This window comes from Hyperolius riggenbachi, chromosome 10, assembly GCF_040937935.1.
Source record: "Hyperolius riggenbachi isolate aHypRig1 chromosome 10, aHypRig1.pri, whole genome shotgun sequence".
Classification (NCBI taxonomy): domain Eukaryota; kingdom Metazoa; phylum Chordata; class Amphibia; order Anura; family Hyperoliidae; genus Hyperolius; species Hyperolius riggenbachi.
Window position 1 is genome coordinate 33,143,561 of NC_090655.1, and position 19,367 is coordinate 33,162,927.

Genomic DNA, 19,367 nt, shown 5'->3' on the forward strand with positions numbered 1-19,367 from the left:
TGGCCTCCCCTAGCCTGTGGGCAGTATTGGCTGCTCACCTGTCACACGCCAGTGTGTAGCCTGGCCTCCTCCATTGTCCGTGGGTCAAAGCAAGCGCCTGTACCATGTGACACCGGTGCATGAAGTGACGTCGCTCAGGGTGATGTCAGACACTGGACACCGGAGGAGCCTTCAGCACTGCACATGGGCACAAGTATACTAGAGGGGATACACCAGGCTGGAGGAAGTCCATCTCAGGTTTTCTTTAAAGAGACTCTGAAGCCTCTTAAAAATCCTTTTTTTATTAAACAATCTTGTTTAATACATTAGCCCTACCTAAACCGCTGCATCCCCGCCGCTGTAAACTATCTAAAACCCCCCTAACCCGCCCTCCCCCACAAAACCCATGACTTTCTTGGTCGTGGATTTTGGTGCCAGCATTAGCTTCCGTGTGAGGCAGAGCTATGGGCTGCAGCCCTTCCTCACACGCGTCTGTCAGCGGCGGATCTCCGCCTCTGCCCCTCCGCCCCTCTCAGTGAAGGAAGACTGAGAGGGGCGGGGGAGAGGCGGCAATCCGGGCTGACAGACGCGTGTGAGGCAGAGCTGCGGCTCATAGCTCTGCCTCACACGCAAGCGATGCCCAGATCGCCCCCCGGGGAGTTAGGGGGGGTTTCGATAGTTTACAGCCACGGGAATGCGGCGATTTAGGTAGGACTAATCTATTAAACAGGATTATTTTTTTTTAAAAAAGGATTTTTAAGAGGCTTCAGAGTCTCTTTAAATAAAGGAGAAACAGGGGCGTAACTAGAAATTACTGGGCCCCCCTGCAAAAATTTTGATGCCCCCCCCCCTTCCCCGCTTTCAGCACAGGTAAACTGAGAACCAATGTTTAATTGGCTAGTGCACACTTGAATGTGTTTTCTCCATGCAGATAAAAACACAGTAGTGAAGCACTGCAGACATTTTCTCTATCAATTACATTAGGTTTTGTGGTAAGACGTCCATGTTTTCACACACACAGACAGCACATACAGAAAAACGCACACAGAAAACTGACAGACGAGTGTGCTTCCAGCCTCAGCTTATTACACTCACTCTGTCCATATCTGATGTAGCAGAACTGGCTCTGCAGACTTCACTACAGTACACAGCACCTGGGGAGGGGTAGAAAGGTCAGGGGTAGAGCAGTACACGAGACTCTGCGGGAACACTGAATAGGGACTGTCTACACATCTTTGTCTAGAAAACTTTGTATGATTCCTTATCAGTGGCTGAGCAGATGCAGTCATTATTAAAACAATTGAGCAGAGAGCAGAAAGCTTTCTCTCTCCATGCCCTTAGTTGTCAGTCTCTCAGGACAGGGAAATGAAACTTCCCCCCACCATGGGGCCCCCGCTGCATTTTTTTCTCCAGTGTATTCCCCTAGGAGATACATTTTCATCTTCTATTTAAAATAACTTTTCATCATTTTGCAAGTATCAAAAAGTAGTTGAAAAAGGACTATCCAAATCATTTTGAGCATTTTCTTCCTTGCTGATGGTTTTAAAGGCATTTTTTTGACAAGGTTTAAAATATCACCTAGGAGAAAACTCAGGAGAAAAAATGAATTGCATATAGGCCAGTGTGTCTAGTATGAATACAATTTCCTTAACCTCCCTGGCGGTATGATTATTTCCAGATTTTAGGGTCTTTTCAGCATGATTCTGACCCTAAAATCAGGAAAAAAAAAATCATGTCGCTAGAATACCTGCAGCAGCCCCTGCTCTCGCTGACCTCCCTGGGCTCCAGTGCTGCAATTTTCCCTCTGTCCTCCAGGTGGCGCTGTTACTCTGTAGTGAGATCACTGACGGCGATCTCACCAGAGTGGTTCAGAGTCTTGGAGGACAAGAAGGAGAACGGCTACCGACATCTGGATCCCCCGGGAGGTGAGTAAAAGTGCCCGCTGTGCGTTATACTCTGCATTGAGCTCCCGGCGGCTAGCCCGATCTACCGCCAGGGTGGTTAATTGAAACCCAGTGTTACTTTCCAGAAGACCCTTGTAAAATGTACTCCATTTGCCGTATGCAATGCAAGAGGTAACAAGATCATTTTTACATAACACTTGTTCTGTGGGTTTAAAAAAAAAAAAAAGAAACCTGACCCTTACCTGGTGCTTCTACAGGACCCCTGCAGCTGTCATGTGCCCACGCCGTCCTCTACGATCCTCCGTTCCCCGCCGCCAGTCATCGTCTAATTATTCTTCTAACTAGACGAATACAACTGCAGCTGCGCTCATCTTCGCTCCCGCTCACTTCTCCAGGAGCTTCCTGCGCAGGCGCAGTACGTAGTTTTCTCGTATAGTTTTCTCGTATGGGCAGTAAGCTCCCGGAGACGCGAGCGGGAACAAGGACGAGCGAGACCACGGCCGCGCAGGCGCTGTTGTATTCATCTAGTTAGACAAATAATTTGACGGTGGCGGGGAACGGAGGATCGTAGAGTACGGCTCTGGTGGCACATGACAGCTGCAGGGGGCCAGTAGAAGCCCCAGGTAAGTGTCAGTTTAAAAAAACAACAACACAGAAACCCTTTAAGTATCTTATAAATGGGTGAATTTACACTGAGACTCAGCACTGAATAGGATCTTTAGAAGTGGTTCCCTAAAAAATCCTGACAACCTGACTGGTAGTGATGGTCATGTCTAGGAGAATTCATGGAGAAGCATGTGATGGTCAGGTGATTGATATGTAAGTCTCTGATTTGCTTATCATGATCATGTGCTAAAACAGGATGTGATCACAGCAAATCAGAGCTTTGCAAATCTATCAGCTGATCAAACAAGAAACATGCTTCTCCATGAGTTCTCCTAGACATGACCATCACTACTCACTGGTAGGGCCCTCTTGTGATCATTGCTGGCACTTATCTTCTCTTCTACCCCCAGGAGCTGAATGACCAGGCTGGTGATGAGTTGGACAACAGCGAGGTACGATGGGTCATCACCGTCCCCGCCATCTGGAAACAGCCTGCTAAGCAGTTCATGAGACAGGCGGCGTATAAGGTACGGCTTTTTACAGAAAAAAAAGTGTAAAAAGGGACATGCATTACTTTATTTTCCTGATTAATCAACCATTAAATTTCATCATTTTATTGGATCAGGGGATTATCGATTTTGTTCCATAATGGAACATAATCGATAATCCCCTGATCCAATAAAATGATTGAATTATGACAACCATTCTGCTTGATTGATGGAAATTGGCCGATATCTGGTCAAATCAGGCAGGATGAAAAAAAAACAATCGTTCGTAAAGGAATGTTTGGTTATGTGTTCATGTGTCAGCTCTGCTGCGTTTATTGGATAAAACAAATAGTGGAAGTGTCACATGATTATGTGATAAATTTGAAAGTGTCTGATTGGCTGTTGAGTTTCATGTGTGGCATTGTGGGGGCTGTCAGTCAGCCTTCCATTTTTTGAGGCATGGCTCCACCTCAATTGCAGGTAGGAGATGATGGTCAGCTCAAAGGTGGTGTATGATGGTGGGAGTGGTCTCCATGCCATCCCCAGAATTGAAAGTCTTGAAAGGTGAGTATGACAGAAGTTTTAAGTCCAAGAAAAATAAACATTAAATTATGCTTTAAAGGGAACCCGAGGTGGGGATTCAAATCTGTGTATCTCACCTTACACATAGGGCAGGGGAGCAGCCAAGGAGAGGCAGAGCTGCCCAATGGCAGCTAGGGAAGGCCAACAGGAATGCCCCCAGTGGGCGTTTGATACAGGAAATACCTCATCCCTTCCCCTCAAGAATTGGCAACAATCATATTGCCAATTTTGGGAAGGTGATAACGTGGCCGTGGGGGGCAGAGAGCAGTGCAGGGGGGACTCAGAGGCATGTCCTGCAGCAGGGAACATGCCTCTCGGGGGCAAACACAGGATTTTCAAGGGGGGGGGGGGGATTCCTGAAAGGTCTCCCTCAGCCATGCACAATACAGTATAATATGGTAGGGCATCTTGCTGGGTACACATAATGCAATTTCCCGTCCGACTGACAGGATCTGACAATTATTTCCTAAATGTCCGATCTGCTTCCAATCGACAACGGGATCGATCAGTAGCAATTTGGATACAGATAATAATGAGGACAACCTACATTGCTAATGAAGGAGAAAGTGAAGCATTCACACAGCAAGGCACAGGGCTGTGCTCATACCTGACTCTGTTAAGTTCCCCAGAGTTGCTCCATGCTCTGTACACGCGCTGCTGCTCCATGCTCTGTACACACGCTGCCGCTCCATGCTCTGTACACACACTGCTGCTCCATGCTCTGTAAACTGCTGCTGCTGCTCCATGCTCAGTACACGCTGCTGCTCCATGCTCTGTACACACTCTGCTGCTCCATGCTCTGTACACACGCTGCTGCTCCGTGCTCTGTACACACTGCTGCTCCATGCTCTGTACACACGCTGCTGCTCCGTGCTCTGTACACACGCTGCTGCTCCATGCTCTGTACACATGCTGCTGCGCCATGCTCTGTAAACACGCTGCTGCTCCATGCTTTGTACACACGCTGATGCTCCATGCTCTGTACACATGCTGCTGCGCCATGCTCTGTACGCATGCTGCTGCGCCATGCTCTGTACACACGCTGCTGTGCCATGCTCTGTACACACGCTGCTGCTCCACGCTCTGTACACATGCTGCTGCTCCATGCTCTGTACACATGCTGCTGCTCCATGCTCTGTACACACGCTGCTGCTCCATGCTCAGTACACGCTGCTGCTCCATGCTCTGTACACACGCGGCTGCACCATGCTCTGTACACACACTGCTGCGCCATGCTATGTAAACACGCTGCTGCTCCATGCTCTGTACACACGCTGCTGCTCCATGCTCTGTACACACGCTGCTGCTCCATGCTCTGTACACACGCTGCCGTTCCATGCTCTGTACAGATGCTGCTGCTCCATCCAAAGTCAACTGTAGCAGGGAAAGAAAGGAGGCAGTGCTGTGAGCTGCAGGATACCTGTAGATATTCTGGTGTCTCAACTTGTGCCTGTCCCCAGACACTGTGCGGCCCTAGTCTGAGGGGGGATACTGGGCAACTGTAATCCCCCCCCTGCGTTTGCCTATGCCTCTGTGTCTCATCTGCCCCCTCGCGGCACCGCCTCGGGTACACTTTAAAGCTAAAAATGAAAGTCAAACCCTACATTCATTAAAAAACAATATTATAAACGCTACATTCATGAAAAAAAACAATATTATAGACGTCTTACCTATGCAAACCATTATTTTTCTGTTTTCATACTTTTAAAACTATCTTATGTTAAAGTCCTACAATAACGTTACGATTAAGCAAGGTACCACAGAGTGATACTTTTTCAACTCTAAATTACTCTCTATTATAAGATTCATTTGGGCTTTAAAAAAAAGTCACCCTGTGTAGTAAATTTTTTTGACTGTGTATACCAGACAGCTGAGCGCAAAGCAGTTAATTTGGATGCAGAGGGGGAGTATGTATTGCGGCGGCACATGAGTGGGCCCCGGGTGGTGCCACTAGTAAAAAAAAATATTGGTAATTTACATTACTGATTTTTTACTATGCACTTACCCAGACCCATTCGCATTTTTACCCTCCCCACCCAGTGCCTAAAACTAACTTCTCCATACCTAACAATAACCCCTCCTTCTCCTAGTGCCTAAAACTAACACCCCATGCCTAACAATAACACCTTCCCCACCTAGTGCCTAATACTAACCACCCTATGCCTAAAAATAAAATCTCCGCCTCCTAGTGCCTAAAACTATCCCCCTCCATGCCTAACAATAAACCCCCCCTCCCAGTGCCTAAAACTAACCCCCCATGCCTTACAATAATCCCTCCTCCTTTTAGTGCCTAAAACTACTCCCCCCCACATGCCTAAAAATAACCCCTCACCCTCCCAGTATCTAAAACTAGGCCCATCCACCTAATGTGTAACGCTAATCAACTCCCCCCTCCCCTTCCCCCAAGTGCCTAAAACAAACCCCCCCTTCCCCCCGTCTAATGCCTTTCCATATTCGGACTTCTCCGACAGCACACCTCTCTCGCTTTATTGGTCGGGCCAGGTCTAGTCCATGTGGCTAGCACAGACTTAGCACAATTTAAACAAGGGAAGCTGACCAGCACTGACCATATCTTAAAAATCAGCTTTTTATTCACCAGATCATATGAACAAAAACGTAACCAAAAACATCCGACAGCCTCAAGGATGTAATTATAGCTCTATAATATTCATAGCTCTTAGCTGCATAATGGTAGTTGAGAACACGTCTGTATGATGTTCTCGACCATCTTTATGCAGCTAAGAGTTATGAATATTATAGAGCTATAATTACATCCTTGAGGCTTTCGGATGTTTTTGGTTACGTTTTTATTCACATGATCTGGTGAATAAAAGCTGCTTTTTAAGATATGGTCAGGTCTTGTCATCTTCCCTTTTTTGAACCCCTTCTAATGCCTAACACTATCCCTGGCAGCCAAACAACCATTGTTTCCAGTGCAGTAGCCAATGGGCGACTAACAGCATGGGGAGTCCAATTCACCACTTGGATGCCCGATTACCATTAACACAGCCTGCCAATCCCTGCATCCAAATGACCTGATCCAGGTGGGAGTTAGGAGGATTAATAATGATCTCCATTTTACAGAAGCCTTAAAACGATACGACACACTTTTGGGGTGGGGTCACTGGGAAAGTGGGGCAAACTATGTGGGGTTGTGAAAAGCTGCAGTACTCCTCATGCTTGGCCATGCTTCCTGGCTGCAGTCCTGACTGATAGTCGGCAAGTAGGGCTGCAGATAAAATGCTGCATCCTCTTGGTACCATTTCATCCAGCAATGCCGGCCGAAGGTGTGCCCATGCTGCAGGGTTTCTGCATTCCCTACCCTCTGATGTTACTATGGTTATGCAACTCTCCTCCCCCCTAAATCATCCTATCAGGTGTTCAGCTAAGACAGCTCTTTCGCTCTCATAACCAAAAGCCTGTCCTGCAGCAAATGCTATCATATCCATGGGTAGTGTAACACCAGACCACACCTAACAAAAGCCTCTCCTGCAGCAAATGCTATCATATCCATGGGTAGTGTAACACCAGACCACACCTGACAAAAGCCTATCCTGCAGCAAATGCTATCATATCCATGGGTAGTGTAACACCAGACCACACCTGACAAAAGCCTGTCCTGCAGCAAATGCTATCATATCCATGGGTAGTGTAACACCAGACCACACCTGACAAAAGCCTCTCCTACAGCCAATGCTATCATAACCATGGGTAGTGTAACACCAGACCACGCCTGACTCGTGTCCTCTACCCATCTCCTGCCTGGGACAGTCTCGATAAATAAGGCTGAGATAGCCTTGCCAATGTATGAATGCATTAGAAGAAAAATAATTTATAGAAATCGCTGGAATAATAGGTTGGGTTGAAGGAAAAATAGAGAGAAGGTGAATTAGATAATATATTGTATTTTCTTGTATTATCTGCCGATCTGACGTGATAAAGTGATGATTATGGACATGCGGATCTCTTCGGCACAATAAAACCCTTCTTTCTGAGCTGACGGTGGAGATGGAAGGACCACATCCTCTCATCGGGCATCACCGCCTCTGCCAGGAAATCTCTTAGCGCGAGGGGGTCAGTGGCCGTGCAATGCATTAACCTCTGACCCAAGCTGGCCAGTATACATTGATTACATCAGATTTATCACACTCCAGGGTGCTGAGTCTGGGAGAGACGAGAGACACGTCTGTAATCGGATGTTGCAGCTAATAAAGTCTTCCATTAGTGGGTAGCGTTCAGCAGAGAGGATGTCAGTAATGCGATTGTGGCCTGTGGAGGCCCCGCCTATCATTACAAGCAAAATTATTGAGGTATTTCAAGGTCAAAGATAAAAGAAAAACCTCAGCGCTGTCTATAGCACTCCTGCACACACCGAGAAGCCTGCGGACACCCCATGCTCAATATTGGAGACAGTGACTATCCCCAAAAATAACATATGCAGGAGTCAAGTTAGTTCATACATAGGGGGGTACACTTATTGCAACAACTCAAAGTCATTAAAATAAAACACAAACTCACATTGTGGGTCCATGCACACTGGACCCCTTTGCATTAGAAACGCATCAATACACTGTTGCACAATAACCCAGAGGTGTATCTTGAGGAGTACAGGCATGGCTCATGTCATGGGCACCACAGAAACATGAGCGTCATGCCTGCTCCACTGCGGCGCCGCTATGCCTGCCCCCATACCTCCCCGTCACTCGGACCTCAAATCAGTTTAGTTCTGTTATTTGGGGAACATGGCTAACTTCAGCAATATATCGACCCAAAAAACACCAGAATCCACAACACATGTAAGCGAGAAAGGATGCTGTTTTTAGAGGGGAAGGGGGCTCTGAACGTGTGGGTGCAATTTCAATGTTTGCCATAGGCTTTATATTACCCTGGCACGCTACTGCAATAACCAGTAAAGTGCCTAGTGCTAAGAAAGCCACCAAACATTGGGTCAGAGAATGCCCGTTCTCCTGCCCAACCAGGTTTCGGCCTTCTGCCGTCATCAAGGATCATTAATTATTTCAAGGGCAGAAGGAAGACAGCAGGTATCATGACGCAAGTTAATAGCTAACAAGGGAAGTGCAGGTAGGGGCTGGGATGAGGTTAGGCATCGGTTATGGGATTGTGAGGATCCGTGTGGCTGCCTGCGCAGGCAGGCAGCCTTTTGACCACTGTTCAGGTCTGCATTCTGCAGGTCTCTGGAAGAGAGACCTTTTGTCAGTATTGCAACTTGCTGCTGAGGAATTTGCATATGTTTGTCATGCAGATTGCCTAGCCACATCCCTTGTGGGCTTGCTCTATAAATACTATGTGATACCACAGTAAGTGGCTGGTCATAAGGATTCCTTCCTGTCAAACACTCCTGGAGGAGTGTCAGCCTTACTCTCTGTTTGAAGATCAGCTTAGAGTAATTCCTGGAAAACTGCACTAGGCAGGTTTCCTTAGTGCAGTTAGGATTGCTTATCTGTTTTGTTTGTTCTGTTGCGATTGTCCTGTCCCAGCGGTGGTCGACAGGAAATCGTTCTGATCTCTGTTCTTGGAGTATAGCTGGTGCAGCGGTTGCTACCAGCTATCTCTTCTGATCTATCTCCTTGGATCGCGCTAGCCTCTTTTCGCTAGTGCTGTGGATCCTTCTGTTCTGCCTCCCTGGATCGCACTAGCATCCTGCGCTAGTGCTGTGGATCCTTCTGTTCTGCTACTCTGTACCTGGATCGCACTAGCATCCTGCGCTAGTGCTGTGGATCCTTCTGTTCTGCTACTCTGTACCTGGATCGCACTAGCATCCTGCGCTAGTACTGTGGATCCTTCTGTTCTGTCTTCCTGGATCGCGCTAGCCACTTTCGCTAGTGCTGTGGATCCTATCTCTTGCTTGTCCCTGTTTTCGTGTGTCTGTCTTGTCTGCTACGAACGCTTGCTGGAGGCTCGGTGAGGTAACCGTTAAGCAAGCGCTCGCGTCCTCTGTTACATGTTTGTCTGTCGATGGTTAGTTAGGCGTGCTTGTCTCTATTGTGCTTATCACGTGGAGACCGCGCATGAACGCGTGCACTGTTACGAATGAGTGCGGTGTTCGCGTTCAGTTAGCGTTTGTTATTTTCCGTATCTCCTCATTGTATGATTTGCTGTGCCTTTGCTATCCTCGTATTCTGTTCTGATCTGCCTTGTGTCACTTTTGGCAATCGCCTTTTTTGCGGTTGCATTTCTGTTTCGTATCTGCTGTTGTGTGTGCGCTGTCGCGGGGTGGCGACTAGATTGGCGCACACACATATAACCCGTCCCTTTGCTCGTTCTCATTCGCAATCGCTTCTCTTGCGATTGCGTTCTGCGCTTCGTACAATTCCTGTCTGGCATTTGTGGAGGTACAGAGGATTGGTTCCTCTGCACTCCTCAGCGCCATCTGCCGACAGGAATTTCCCTCTACGGGTGCGTAGCACCTTTTGCTGGGTTCCTGCAATTATACGCTTGTGGAGGATTTCCGCTGTATCAGCGCACGCGTTGTGCGCTGATCACGGAGAAAGTTCCACAACCGTTACAGGGATAGGTTAGCATTAGACATTGGAAAGGGGGGGGGGGGGGTCAGTTAGGGTTAGGTGTCGGTGGGGCCATTTGTTAAGGATAGGGATTGGTAGAGGGAGAGCTCTGTGTTTGAATAAGGTTAGTAGGTTTAGAGATGGTAAAAAAAATTGGTTATATTTACTAATCCAGCAGTGGCTGGATGGTGTAATGGTTAAGGGCACTGCCTCTGACACAGGAGACCTTGGTTCGAATCTCGTCTCTGCCTGTTCAGTAAGCCAGCACCTATTCAGTAGGAGACCTTAGACAAGTCTCCCTAACACTGCTACTGCCTATAGGGCGTGTCCTAGTGGCTGCAGCTCTGGCGCTTTGAGTCCGCCAGGAGAAAAGCGCGATATAAATGTTTTTTTTCTTCTTTTTTCTTTTACTATCAGTATTACCACTGTACAATAGTAGAATAGAGGTAAATTTATGATATTCTACTAGCAGCTATTTCCAGTGGCCATTTTGCATATACGCCCAATTGAGCCATCCACTGACCCACCCCCTAAACAAGTGAAGTCACCATTCCCCCTATAATATGTGCTGCTGCAGCAATTTATCCTTCCCATATGAAGGGGGGTGTCAGGCAGCACATTAGGCAGTAGTCACATCACTAACTGTTCCTCAGAGGAGCTTGCAATCAAATCCCTTCCATAGTTATTATAATCTTCCTTGTACAAAGTTAAGATGGGGTGAGGGGATCAATTCATTTATTAGTATGTTTTAAGATGTGCAAGGAAAACAGAGTGAAAACTAGAGAAGACCCACAGAAACATGCAGGGGCGTAGCAATAGGGGGTGCAGAGGTAGCGACCGCATCGGGGCCCTTGAGCCAAGGGGGCCCTCTCTCAACTACAGTATTAGCTCTCTATTGGTCCTGTGCTCATAATAATCACTTCTATAGATACATTGAATAGTGGTAACCATTGATAAACTGTTCCCCATCCCCTGCTTGCAAACAGACACTGTAGTTGCCATTGGCAGGTTTTGGTGCGCCGTATCAATTGTTATGTATAGAGTGCTTGGGGGGCCCCATTGTAAAACTTGCATCGGGGCCGACAGCTCCTTAGCTACACCACTGGAAACATGGGAGGAACATGCAAACTTCACACAGATAGTGTCCTGGCCAAGATTTGAACGTCAGACTCCAGGGCTGCTAAGCAAGAGTGCTATCCAGTATACCACTGTATTCATTCAATAAAACAGGTGTTTCTCACAAAATATGTATAGTATGTACTGTAGCCCGGCAGCATATTGCAGGCTCGAATCTCGGCTGTCTCTGTTCAGTAAGCCAGCACCTATTCAGTACGGAGACCTTGGGCAAGACTTCCTAGCACTGCTACTGCCTATAGAGCGCATCCTAGTGGCTGCAACTCTGGCGCTTTAAGTCCACCAAGAGAAAAGCGCGATATAAATGTTGTGTCTTGTCTGTAAAATGCTTTAGAACATCTGTCTGCTGAATATAAAGGAGGTATGGTTTACATAATAGTGATGTAAACCATACCTCCCAACTTTTTGAGATAAGAAAGAGGGACACTTAAGCCACGCCCCTGCCACACCCATAATAACACCCCCAAAACGCCCCCTAGTTATGCATACCATAAAGATTTCATAAGAAAAAAGTGTTTTATAATCCAAACCACACTGGTCCTTCCTATCCTGGTTCATTTCCCTTCATATTAATATTTAGAAATAAGAAATATCAATTTAATTGGTGGGAATAAAGTTAAAATCTTAAAAATTTAAATATATGTGAACACATACAGATAAGTAGTACGTTTTCTTCCAGAGTAAAATGAGGCATAAATTACTTTTCTCCTATGTTGCTGTCACTTACAGTAGGTAGTAGAAATCTGACAGAACTGACAGGTTTTGCAATAGCCTATCTCCTCATGGGGGATTCTCAGTGTTTTCTTTCTTTTCAAAAGCACTTTGCTCCGTCCAACTGCCAAAAAAGTGTGCAGCGAGCAGGGGAGGCTGGCCAGCATCTTTTTATAAATCTTTCTCAAGGAGTGTCTTTATAAAGAATAAAGGCCATGCTGAGGATCCCCCATGAAGAAATGGACAAACCCAAAACCTGTCGGTAATGTCAGATTTCTACTAACTACTGTAAGTGACAGCAACATAGGAGAGAAGTAATTTATGGCTCATTTTACTCACACTTCCTATTTGTATGTGTTTACACATATTTTGAAATGTGAGGGTTTTCGCAACAGTAGTCCTTTAAGTGTCAACTCAACACATTTTTCAATAGAAAATAGATATAGATTTACACAGATCTGTACATCAGTCCTGAAAGAGGGACAAATGAGGAGGAAAGAGGGACAGGGCTCCCAAAGACGGACTGTCCCTCCAAAAGAGGCACAGTTGAAGTGGCATAGCAATAGCATAGTTCCCGACTGTCCCTCTTTGGGAACCCAGTTCCTCTGTCCCTCTTTCTTCCTCATTTGTCCCTATATTAGGGCTGATGAACAGATATATGATATAATGTTATATATGTGCTCTTCTACTGAAAAATGTTTTTAACTCTAAACTTTATTCCCATCCTTTAAATCAATATATTTCTTATTTTCAAATGTTGATATGAAGGAAAACGATCCAGGATAGAAAGATAGATAGAATTATAAAACAACATATTTTTCCCATGAAATCTTTATGGTATGTGTGACAAGAGGTGTGCTGGGGGCGTGATTAGGGGTGTGGCAGGGGTGTGGCTTAAGTGTCCCTCTTTTTTATCTCAAAAATGTAAGAGGTATGCAATAGGGGATGCAGAGGTTGCGATCGCATCAGCCCCCCCCCCCCCCCCCCCCCCTTTATCCCTCTTATTAGCTTTGCATTGGTGCTATACTGCTAATGAACACCTCTGTATGTGCAGCGATTAGTGTTAACTGTTTCCTTACTCTAATTACACCTCTCTGACTCTGAAACTGTCCTTGGTAGGTTTTGGGGTTTCATAGTAATAGAGTGCTTGGGCCGGGGCCCCATGTAAAATGCCCACTGGGACCCCAAGCTCCTTCGCTACCCCACTGGCCAGTTGGGAGCTATGATGTAAGTGTATATTTACAGCCAGGATGAATGATGGTGAAGATGTTGCCCGTAGACTCCTTACTCGTTGGATGTAAGAATGTCTTTATCTGGAATATTACATGGTAGCCCTATTCCTTATAGAACGAGGCCGCAGAGTGCCAGCCATCAGAACGTGGAATCGATTTTTACTTGTTTTTATCTCCCAAATGAAGAGCTTAATGGAGATGTCCGAGCGTCTCCTACCGTCCCCCCTTCCCCTACCCCGCCGTTACTTCTCATTACGCCCCAGAAGAGGCTTTCATTAGACGTGGCCTATGCTGCGTCTCCCTTTCAAAGCCTCGCGTGCATCAAACAAGGCTGGCATTGAGGGACCCTCCAGACGGGAGCAGCGCGGCGGCTAATAGCCTGCCAGACAATAGGCGGCCGCTTGGCGCTGGAAGGCTCCCCGGATATAATATGCTCACAGCCTGTCATGAGCAACACTTTATTCCCCAGAGATAAACACGTTTGTTTCCAGCGCGTCCCACAATGACCCTCAAAAGCCTCTTATGCCCGGTGCCCATTAGAGTCTTCAGATAACCACAAGTGTGTTTTTTTCACAGGAAAGGGGCTGAAGTGCTAAATTGCTTAAATGCTAAAATATATCAATAATAACATGGAAGAGAGTATCCAATGTAGTAGAGGCCGTCGTCTCGCCCAGACTCAAAGCACACGGGAGGCGGGTGCAGACAAACGGGCGCTGGTTATGTGCCAATGCTGAACAGACGACGCATTACACATTGATCAGAAACACATAATGGACCTGATCTACTGCTGAGCTTATCCTGGGCTGCAGAACACACACTCTGGCCAGGATCTATAGAACATTGTCTGCACTTACACATAATAGACCTGATCTACTGCTGAGCTTATCCTGGGCTGCAGAACACAAGCTCTGGCCAGGATCTATAGAACATTGTCTGCTCTTACACATAATGGACCTGACATACTACTGAGCTTATCCTGGGCTGCAGAACACAAGCTCTGGCCAGGAGGATCTATAGAACATTGTCTGCACTTACACATAATGGACCTGATCTACTGCTGAGCTTATCCTGGGCTGCAGAACACAAGCTCTGGCCAGGATCTATAGAACATTGTCTGCAATTACACATAATGGACCTGATCTACTACTGAGCTTATCCTGGGCTGCAGAACACAAGCTCTGGCCAGGATCTATAGAACATTGTCTGCTCTTACACATAATAGACCTGATCTACTACTGAGCTTATCCTGGGCTGCAGAACACAAGCTCTGGCCAGGATCTATAGAACATTGTCTGCTCTTACACATAATGGACCTGATCTACTACTGGGCTTATCCTGGCCTGCAGAACACAAGCTCTGGCCAGAATCTGTAGAACATTGTCTGCTCTCACACATAATGGACCTGACATACTACTGAGCTTATCCTGGGCTGCAGAACACAAGCTCTGCCCAGGATCTATAGAACATTGTCTGCTCTTACACATAATAGACCTGATCTACTACTGAGCGTATCCTGGGCTGCAGAACACAAGCTCTGGCCAGGATCTATAGAACATTGTCTGCTCTTACACATAATGGACCTGATCTACTACTGGGCTTATCCTGGCCTGCAGAACACACGCTCTGGCCAGGATCTATAGAACATTGTCTGCTCTTACACATAATAGACCTGATCTACTACTGGGCTTATCCTGGGCACAAGGATTCCAGCGCAGGAGATTTGGGCGCAGCTGGCGCCACCATAGACCCTAATAGTAATTACGGCTATAGCAGCGCACAGTGTGTGGTGCCGTCAGAAGATGGAGCTGAAGTTACTTTTAAAACACTGTAATTCGTCCGGCAGCCGGTTTACATCATTCCCCACCATCCGCATGGACCAGGAGGGGGAATAGTAATTAATGCTGCCGGGACTTATGCAGCAACAGGATAAGCCATACCGGCTGTATCCTGTGCCCAAGTCTGCCAGCAGCGATTTCCTTCGTACTCTATCCTGGGCTGCAGAACGCAAGCGATCTATCAGATCTGACAGGCTTTATAAAACATTGTCTGCTCTTATTGGCAAGAGTTTGAAACTCTTAGGCCAGTTCTACACTAAAACAGTGCGGTGTTTGGGGGGGGAGCATGGGAACCTACCGCATCATCACACCGCTGATATTAGAAATGCATATCTGGTGGTGACATCTTTAGTTCTGCCAGTTGATGTGTACGGAATGTTTGTTACTGAGTGATTTATGCACAGAGGGAGATGCTGCTTGCTTGGCATTTGGAAAAAGCCGTTATTTCCCACAATGCAACAAGGTTCACAGACAGCAAACTGTCAATGGTCATGACATCATGATGAGCATTCAAGAAAGGTCAAGATTTCTAGTGGGAAAGGAGGTATCCGCTACTGATTGGGATGAATTTCAATCCTTGGTTACAGTTCCTCGTCTCACAAGCGCTTGTGATTTGAAAATCTCTTGCAAATGTAATGCAATGTACTGTTATGTAAATTCTTATGCTGGGTACACACGATACATTTTTTCCGCTCGATTGTTTTTTTCCACTCGATTCTCTTATCTTCCTCTCGTTTTTCTTATCTTTTTCCATTCACTTCCATGAGAACTCGAGTGGTAAAACGATCAAGAGTAATATCGGATATGACGGAACTTATCAATCGAACACATCTATCAAATGGAAAAACGGAACGTGTTTATCCAGCATTACAGCTTGAAAACAGACCAATCAAATGTTGCTGCAGAATCTGATTGATCCATTTTCAAGCTGTAAGAATTTACTTAAAATTTGCATAAACATATGCTTGTCCTCTGAATTATTTGCATCTCGTTGACCATCCCTGCTGATAACCATAGAAATGGGGACTAACCAGTCACAACTCGAGCGCCATCTTGACATGTTGGTTCTGATTGACAGGCAGGAATGGCGTCTCCCGAGAACCCGGAGCAGCTGATCATTGCGCTGGAACCCGAGGGGGCCTCTATCTACTGCCGCAAGCTGCGCCTCCACCAGATGATCGACCTCAGCAGTAAGGCGGCCATAAATGGGGTCAGCCCCACTGATCCAGGTCTGTGATAGCACAACAGCTAGACCTGTATGACTTCCAACATACACATGAGCCTGAATTTGTTACACATGGACGTATCTCCGCAAAATACGTGACAATGAAAAAAGTCTTAATTTATGATAAACAGGACCATTTCTGGGAATGTTATTGTCCTAGGCCAAAGCACTCCACCCCAATACACACACTTTTATGTAAAGGAAGAATGTACATTAAACATACCCACAAAAACTATATATAGACAGAGGTGCCTGGCTCTTCTACTGACCACATATGCTATTGCTCCGTTGTTATTGCCTGATGAAGCGGGATCAAACCTGCGAAACGTGTTGCATTGTCCCCCGGAGTATGTAAATAAACTTGTTGTAGTTGACAAACGCATTGGCAATTTTTGTGTCTGCTTGGTGGAGGTAAGTCCACCACTGCCTCCTCATGTTTTAAACTTTTTAGATACTTTTATCCTTTTGGCGCCTTTTGTACCCATACTAGACTATTATTGTTTATTTACAGCCAGTCTAAATATTGCCCTAGAAATGCAGAAGAGTTGCATCAATTAAAGCGGACCCAAACCAAACATTTTTTTTAATAAAAAATATTTAGTTGCCAGACTCTGACACATACAAAGATAAATAAACACTCCTTCAAACCTATGATCATTTCAGTGCCTGCTTTTTCACCCTTCTCTTTTCATTACTAGGGTTATACAGGTGGCAGCCATTAGCAATTCCTCCATTGCCGGACACCATCTACTCCACCAGTTTGCCGGATTGTGTCCCGGCAATATGAAAGGAAGGGAGGGGTTCCTCCAATAAATGTAAAATATTTTATATTTGTCCTCATGCAGCTGAAAAAAAGCTGCTATTTATTATTATAATTTAGAAAATAGATTTTATTTCTGAAATCTTGTATTTTTAATTTGGGTCCACTTTAATATAGACCATAAAATTGTAACTTCTTTAATAGTATGTGCTATATCATTGGTGTGTGCTAAATCAATGTTACATTCTTTAGACCTTTTTTGTTATGCTAATCAGTAGTGCCCATTTAGGTGTTAAGATTTCCAATTCATCACTTTTTTTAATGGAAGCAGGCGATTCAGGCAACTGTTATTATTTTAAAAGGAAAAATCCATATCCTTCTCAGTTTAGGTTCCCTTTAACAAACCAATCGGAATCGTCCCTGAATCTATTTTCTCAAAACTCAGGTCTTTTTTGTAGAAAAAAGTAATTAACCACTGCTGTGTTCATAACTTTGTGTAATGTTCAACATTTACGAATCCCACACATTATCAATTTTCACAAAATCTTTACAAAATTGTATACAAAATTCTGCATAAGCATGCATAAGCAGAATGAATAAATTCTGATCATCACTAGTTCTGATTCAGGAGGGTCACCCTGCTCCCCCTGCACAGGACCACACACAGGATACACACAACACAGGGCAGGGAGGGAGAAGGGGACAAAAGACAGGATGCTGATAACATTATTGATTGTTTGCTGAATGCTTATTCTAAGCTATAACAAGTGGCCAACTGGCCATACATCTGTTGGCTTGTCCAATTGGACATATACCGATTGGACATGCTGGAGAATTTTGGGCCTACATGCTCGATTGGGTGTGTGGTAGTAACGATAGTTGCAAATGATGAAATTGACGGTAATCCCCGGCTACTGCCCCCCCCCCCAATGTTTGATATCCCCCCCACCCCCCGGTGCCCGTGCAGTTATAATATACCTGTCTGGCATTTACACTGAGTGACCATGCCCTATTTCCACATTCAGGCCCCACGTGACTACTGGTATATAGCACATTTTGCACGTGTTTGACGTCACACACGCTGTAACGCTGGCAACCACGTGGGGGTGCAAATGTGGAAGTATGGACGGCGGACAGGTATAGTATTTATGCACGGGTGCCGGGGGACATAAAACATTAGGGACGCAGGGACCAGGGGTGGCGAGGCGGCATTACAAGGCCGATTGCCGAGAGATTTTATTCTGAAATCGATCAGGAGATTGCCTGCGGTTTATGGAGGCCAACAGATTTCTTTCCGATTACGGTATATTCGATCAGAGAGAGATCTGTCTTTCGGCAACCAAAATTGCTAGATGTATGGCCACTTTAAGAGAACCCTTATGATGATCTCTCCTCTCTATATGTTCAGCCAAGGATCACACACGTCGGAACAGGCAGAGCCGGATCTTCATGGTGGAGAATGTGATTGGAGAGCTGTGGTCAGAACTGGAGGAAGGTAATGTTCTAAACACTGGTCGGTCTGGTTGGACTTGATGGATGGATGAATGTCTTCTTTCAACCTAACTAACTATGGAAGTATGAGAGTAAAACCGAGAGTAAAACCCACACTAATGCATGCAGCTGTGAGTGCTGGTCTATAAACAAGGGTATGCATAAAAAGTAAATAAATTGGTGCCCATTGCCAACTCCATGCACCATTTTTGCTGTACAGCACACTCAATGATGTTGGTGTTAATAATAACAGCATTTAATCACTCAATACTCAAAAACGTTTACAAAGTAGATTAATTGTTTTATTGTTGTTTTATTGTCTCTGCTCAATGGTTGTCTATAAAGAGTCCAGAGCTAAAAAAACAAAACCAAAACCCGATACATAAACTATTGGCCTTTTATTCCCTTTGGTCTCAGAGTCTGCCAGGAAAAGTTTTATGGCTGTAATACCTTATTAGTGAGCGTTATACTATAATCTGACAAGTGTCCCGACTATAGAGAAACTGTCATGCCTGAAGATTAACCCTTTCAGGTGGTAAAAGAAAAAAAAAAGACACACAGCCTGGTTATTAAGGTGTTTGGAACTACATACATGTTTATCTCATCATGTTACATGTCACCTCGGGTACACTTTAAGGTGGCCACACATGATACAATAACACGTCCAATTTTCCTATTTTTTAAACGGTTGTACAGTAAAATTTAATGTTTGTTTTTTTTTTTATTGAGAAATGTGATCAAATTTCTCATTTTATTTGATATTTTTCAATTGGCCGCGGTGGAAAATTCTGGTCAATGTTTGAAAAACTTGAATGGTGTAAGATAAATTGTAGATTTATGGACCCAAGCAGTTTTTATTTTTTAGGTTTTTTTTTTTTGAAAAACTGAACATGTGT

At 45.3% G+C, this 19,367-nt stretch overlaps 1 protein-coding gene across 1 annotated transcript in view; it reads left to right on the forward strand.

Moving 5' to 3' along the window:
* Positions 1-19,367, forward strand: part of HSPA12A (heat shock protein family A (Hsp70) member 12A) — a 104,606-nt gene that overhangs the window by 73,945 nt on the left and 11,294 nt on the right. Inside the window, exons 6-8 of the mRNA XM_068255336.1 lie at positions 2,900-3,016; positions 16,074-16,224; positions 18,389-18,475. Of these exons, the coding sequence (XP_068111437.1) occupies positions 2,900-3,016; positions 16,074-16,224; positions 18,389-18,475 (355 nt within the window). The remainder of the gene's footprint in view (positions 1-2,899; positions 3,017-16,073; positions 16,225-18,388; positions 18,476-19,367) is intronic.